General features: G+C 38.9%; 2 protein-coding genes across 2 annotated transcripts; one reads left to right on the top strand and one right to left on the bottom strand.

The window, feature by feature from the left end:
* The first annotated feature begins 990 nt into the window (after positions 1 to 990).
* On the top strand, positions 991 to 2,191 carry LOC133709846 (calmodulin-like protein 3). Its single transcript, XM_062135769.1, has one exon. It carries the CDS (start codon positions 1,185 to 1,187, stop codon positions 1,851 to 1,853), a length of 669 nt encoding a protein of 222 aa, XP_061991753.1. The 5' UTR covers positions 991 to 1,184; the 3' UTR covers positions 1,854 to 2,191.
* A 574-nt stretch (positions 2,192 to 2,765) lies between these two features.
* Positions 2,766 to 5,030, bottom strand: LOC133709838 (uncharacterized). Its single transcript, XM_062135757.1, has 5 exons — positions 4,567 to 5,030; positions 4,221 to 4,356; positions 3,753 to 3,973; positions 3,454 to 3,627; positions 2,766 to 3,179 (listed from the first exon to the last, which is right to left on the bottom strand). The coding sequence occupies exons 1-5, from the start codon at positions 4,774 to 4,776 to the stop codon at positions 3,093 to 3,095; spliced, it is 828 nt and encodes a 275-aa protein (XP_061991741.1). The 5' UTR covers positions 4,777 to 5,030; the 3' UTR covers positions 2,766 to 3,092.
* Positions 5,031 to 6,098: the final 1,068 nt, after the last annotated feature.

Here is a 6,098-nt window from a genome sequence, read left to right as displayed (position 1 = left end):
TACATCGTGACCCAAATATGGTGCTCCATAAAATTTCCCATATTAATTGAGAAGCATACTCTTATGTCTTGAGCTTTTGCTTTTCTAAAAGCACAAACAGAGAAAATTCTAAATTGCACTCAAGTCCTCGACCATCTTTGATGATCTTTTTACCTAAAACACATCACGGGTAAAAAACCTAATTAATGGCGCTTGTTATATGAGGTGCAACATACACATCATTTTGATCCTTTCGAAAGGACACAGTCAGTTGAAGTTTCTACAACCATGTCATAAACCTAATACTATTTTTTTTTTTTTTGAAGAAAAGGTAGGGATCATATCTCGAAATTATAAAGGAGGAGTTGGATTATTTGAAAAATCGAACAAAAAACGCACACTCTCTAATTAAATGAGAATTCCTCTCATTTGTCAATAAATTTAACGCGCAATTGTATGGCCAACGATCTTAATGTTCCGCTGAAATATTCAATTATACAAGTTACGTATTTCAAATGAGTATGTAGAAGCAAATTAGCTAAACAACAAACAACTAGGTCGTAAGAAAATATAAGCACAAGAAAAATCTTAGAGCTAAGCCTATATATTGTAAACCCTAAATAGGAATATCAGAATATGCAGATCGAACACGTTATGTAACAAGATGAACAAAAGACTAGGCAACAATCTTCAACAAGCATGATTGAGATGCCCATAGGCTCCATAGCTAGTCATAAACAAAAAAGAAAGTCATCTTCTTTCCGAAGAGACCAAGAAGACTAAAACAAGAGCCCCCTATTATTCATCAAAACAATGCCTTGGACTTTACTGTTTAGGCTTGCCTCTCTGCAAGTCAACTTTGCAAATATTTTTTAATCTTAGTCCTCACATGCTATATATTATTTACAGTAAATTAATTATTTACAAAAAAAAAAAAAATTGTATGAATAATAATTTTCCACATTCATATATAGTTTATGTTTCAGATCACGCGGTTTGTGGGATCAAAACCCTCCCACCAAAAACCGCGTTAACCACAATTGAGTGATGAGTGCTCAAGAACCCTTTTGATCTCACAAACACTTAGATTTTTATTAAAGAAGACAAAACCCTACCCCTTTGCCCACACTCTTCTTCTTCTTCTTCTTCTTCTTCTTCTTCCTCCCTCCTTCCTTATCAAAGTCAAAGAAGGAAGGAAGAAAAAAATGGTGTTCACCACCTTATTGTTGCTGGTAGTTCTATTTCTTGCTGCCTTCTTTATATATTTCCCCAACCGCAAGCTTCTTGCATGGTTTCAGTCTTTCTTTCCAGTCGAAACGGCTTCTGATTCGACTGCAACGAAGAAAGAAGTCGCGAAGAATGTTAGGTCAGTGATAACAACAAGAAGGGAGGAGGATCCAGAGCTGAAGCGAGTGTTTGCCACCTTTGACAAGAACAGTGATGGGTTTATAACCAAGCAGGAGCTGAAGGAGTCGCTGAAGAATATCAGGGTCTTCATGAGTGATGAGGAAGTCGAAGAAATGGTGAACAAAGTGGACGCAAACGGAGACGGGCTGATCGACTTTTCCGAGTTCTGTTTGCTCTGCCAGGGTCAGTCTATTGTTAATGGAGGAGAAGATGGGAATGAAGCTGGTGAGGTGGACCAAGAGGAGGAACTGAGGGAGGCTTTTGGTGTGTTCGACAAGGATAAAGATGGGTTGATTTCTGTGGAGGAATTGGGGGTGGTTTTGTGCTCTTTGGGTTTGAGAGAAGGGAATAGAGTTGAGGCTTGTAAGGAAATGGTGAAGAAGGTTGATAAGGATGGAGATGGTATGGTTAATTTTGATGAGTTCAAGATGATGATGAAAGGTGGGAGGCTTCTCACAGCTTTTTGATTAAGTAAGGCACTTGTTCCAAGTCCAATTAATCACACACACCATTGTTGTATAGTAAACAAGAAACTGTTCTGTTCTGGTTCATCAAAATTCACAAGCTTCCCTGCAGAAACTAGAAGCAATGAAATGGCCAAGAGTCACAATCCTCTCTAACCTACAACCCACTAGCTAGTTTTTTTTCCTTTAAATTTTATTTTAACTTTTCATGGCCGGCAAACTATCATGGTAGATGCCTCTATAGTTTTTAGAAATGTATTTTTTTTTTTTTTTTTTTTTTGCCTCTTGCTGTATGATCTCCAATCTTATGCGGTACTATGAATATGGTTCTATTCAGTCTACCTTAATAATGCTTAACTCTTTAATTTAAGGCTTACCAACTAGTTTGAGCAATTTATGTTCTGTATGTACAGTGACAGACCAACTCGTCAGAAATTTATTCATTTTAAGCCTATCCCAGCAACCCATCTCTAGGTTTGTACTTCTCTGTAAAATTGTAAATGCATGTGCTCAACTTCAAATTTCATGGCAAATAAATAAACCCAGCATCTTTGCTGGCATTTGCCTTGAAGAGAAGGAAAAAAAAAAAAAAAAAAAAGGCAAAAGCAAAAGCCAAAGCAAAAGCTAGGTCTTTGGGTCCCTAGACCAACACTTTCTGAAACTACCAAGTAATACAGAGAAAATGCAGTCATCCATCCTAAAACAATAGCCTTTGTATTGATTAATGAAGTTTTCCACAGAAAAAGCCAAGCTTGTGCAGTTACAGGGCAGCCAACATAAAAGGATGCCAGTCAAAAGGTAATATAAGAAATTAACAAGATCAAACTCATCTGCATTAGAGGTTGGTAATGATGTATTAAAGAGGAGAGATGGAATGTACAAGAGTTCATCCCGAGACATTCGACAATATTGACAGGAACTAAAAGCATAAATTTCCTCCATTGAAGTATAAAGGAGATACAATTGAATTACTAATGTTACTCTATAAACTAGAAAACAAATATGAAAGTTACTCCAAATTAAACGCAGTGATGGGCCAAATGGCAACGAGAACAAATCCTTGACATTGTATTTGAATGAAACTCTATCCGTGTCTTCATCAGTAGAGAAGAAAGCCGCTACATAGCCGTTGTCCAGATAACACGGCATAATACAGAATGAAGTGCCTTCATATAAATAGCAGCACCATACCAAAGCAGATAATCTATCGGCAAAGCCATTTCAATTAATCTTCTTTTCTATTTAGAACACATCAGGGTGAAATCGCCCCGGAATGGAGCTGCTTTGCTGAGCTTGCTTCAGGTGCATCGTAAGTGCATAGTTGTTCACCTGTTGAGGTACCAAAACATTAAACAATAGTAATCAGAATACACGGAACTCATAAAGCAGCAGTATAGTTCAAGCAAGCAATGACTACGAAGAATCAAGAAGCAAATCCAAATGAACAAGGTAGCAAGGGAATCATGTATGTGCAAGCTTTTATAAAACAGAGGAAATGTTCTTTTCCCCGTGGGGAGGAAAAGTGAGATAATAACATTCCTGTAATTGAAACAGAGAGAAAGCCCAAACTTCCACCCATATATAACAATGTATAAAGCTCAACCTCAAGAGTTCTCAGTTGTTCCTGGTACTGGGCCACCACTTGCTTCAGATGCTCCAATTCCTGGCCTCTATCTTCATACTCTTTTTGACGTTCATGCTGAGTGGATACAGCTCGCTTCAGGATTGTATTTTCCTGAATAAGAGCTTCCATTTGTTCCTTCAGCATCAAATTTTCCTACATCAACACAAATCATAATTTACAGTGTTACACCCTCAAATTTAGAAGTAAACGGAATGGGAAGAGTGAAATAATAAGAACTAACAGAGAACATGTATAAAAGTGCTTGGAAGACGTCAAACCTGGTGAAAGCTTTGGGCTGCCTCTGTGGATGCACGTGAGCAGATGGATTTCTCCAAGACCTCAAGCACACTTGAAGCACGGGCTTTAGCATCATCCATGTTGGAGGCACTCATCATCTCTCTAACAAAGAGCTCCACCCAGTCGGCTCCTTGCGTGGGCAGGTTATTTTGTCCTGATAGATCATCATTACCAGAAACTTCTCCATTTGTTGCTAATGCACCTGAAACAAATAATAAGACTCATTTAGTGTGAAAACTGGTATCAAGATGAGCACAAACTGACTGTCATGAAGAAAATCAGTCTGGTTCTTTGTGCAAGATGAAAAATAAATGTTACATAACAAAGACAACAAAATTAACTCTCCCAATATTGTACTGCAACCAACCAAAAACATATATAAGCAATATGGGTTACATCCATCCGTGAGGCCCAAATTCAACACCGTCAAAAAAAGAACCTATTCATACCTTGTGCCTGGGGTTGCACATTTGCTTCTGATGCTACACCGGATTTATTTGCAGCAGAACTTAAGCGCAGCTCATTCAAACTTCTGATAGCTGAATCCAAATCATCACCGCATTCTTCAAGTGCTCTCTCCAGAAGCTAAAAATATCGATACAAAAATGGTCAGTTATCATCTTAACCCAGTACATATGGCATAGGAAAATCTCTGTCAAGCAAAGGAAAATATGTGCTGTTGGTTGTATCAAATATATGGCACACACCAAGGAAATGAAAAACAAACATGGAACTATGATTAACACGGAATTGAACTACAAATCATGCCCCTACTATAATTTAAGAAAGATCAACCTGATTATCCATGTCCGGGAAAACGGCCCTGAGCTGGTCGATGAAGGACGAACGAAACGACGTCGTCGAGGGAGGGGAGAAGCGTACTGGAGAAGAAGAAGAAGAAGAAAAGCGAATTCTCTTGGAGGAAACGGGAGGAGACGATGACGTTGATGAGGGGAGCTGCTCTTCGAATATCGATGATCTCTTCCCGCACACTACGGCAGACATAGTTTCGGAATCACGCTCTCTCTTCCTCCTCCTCCTCCTCCAGCCTCAACAACCCCACCTTCATGCAGATGCAGCGCACCGTTTCGATCTCAACTCAACTCTTGGATTATTTTCCGATCCAGATCGGACCCAGAACCCCAATTCGTTAAATTTCGTTGCTTTTTGTGTCTCTGAATCTGTGTGGCTCCCTTGGCTTTTCTCTCATGGTGGCTTCTTTTGTCCTTTTTTGGGTTTTGCCTCGGGAACGATGCCACCGGACACAGGGGGGATTGATGATCGAGTAACGCCTGGGTCGGGAGAACGACGAATGAGGTGAGGCCACGCCGGTGGGGGGAAATGGAACGGGGCACGTGGCGGCAGGCTATTGGGCTTTGATTTAGTGCCTTTGGGAGTGCGATGGTTTCTTATCTTGTTGAAGTCGTTTGGTCAAGGCATTGGTGCCGCCCTGCCATTTGCTTCTCTCTCCAATTTTTCTTCTTTTAGAAAAAAAAGAAAAAGAAGTTTTTTGGTGGGTTGGGTTATCTTGAATTGGAAATTTGAAGTCATTCAGGCCCAAACCCAAATTCAGAACTAATTCGAAAAAATAAAAGTTGATATTTTGCACCATGTGATGTTTTAGAATTTTTAACCGTTAGATTTACATTTTCATCGCACTTAAGAGTTAGGTGAATCCGTATTTGCACGTATATGAATTTATTAGACTCATAAATAAGTTACCAATTAGACGTCAGTGACAATCCATATATTGAATTTGGGCGCTTCTCAAAGGATATATTACCAAAAGAGGCAGACAAATGCTCTGTATATAAGGACGATGATATAGGTGGTACTAAATCGTGAATGAGTCCCTCTTTTTTGCCTTTTTGCTACTAATTTGTTCTCTCGTATATAAACTACAAATTGGATGCCGAGACGATATGTATACTGAATTTGGGTACTTTTTTAAGTGAAATATCGTCAAAGAAGCAAAGAAATGCGCATTAGATAGGGATGATGCTTCTCCTGCATCATAAATGTGAATGTGTCCTTATCATTTTTCATCCTTTTGCTACTTTTCTTCTTTGTACTCTCTCAATCTTTGTGTCTGTACCTTTTGTTTGATCGCAAATCGCTTCTTCGTAATCTTCAACTATTGAGTGCTTCGAGGAAAAACACTTAACAGTTGGAAGAATTCGAAGCTATTTGCGATCAATAAAAGATTGTATATATGTATAAAGACTGAAAGACTCATAAAGAGTACAAATAAAGTGAAAATTATTCAGTTCACGGATGGTGAACTTTCACTAGTGGACTAGCCACCACCAAAAATGGGTGATTCAGGT

The sequence above is a fragment of the Rosa rugosa genome, chromosome 1 (genome assembly GCF_958449725.1).
Source record: "Rosa rugosa chromosome 1, drRosRugo1.1, whole genome shotgun sequence".
Lineage (NCBI taxonomy): Eukaryota > Viridiplantae > Streptophyta > Magnoliopsida > Rosales > Rosaceae > Rosa > Rosa rugosa.
This window is presented reverse-complemented; position numbering and strand designations above follow the sequence as displayed.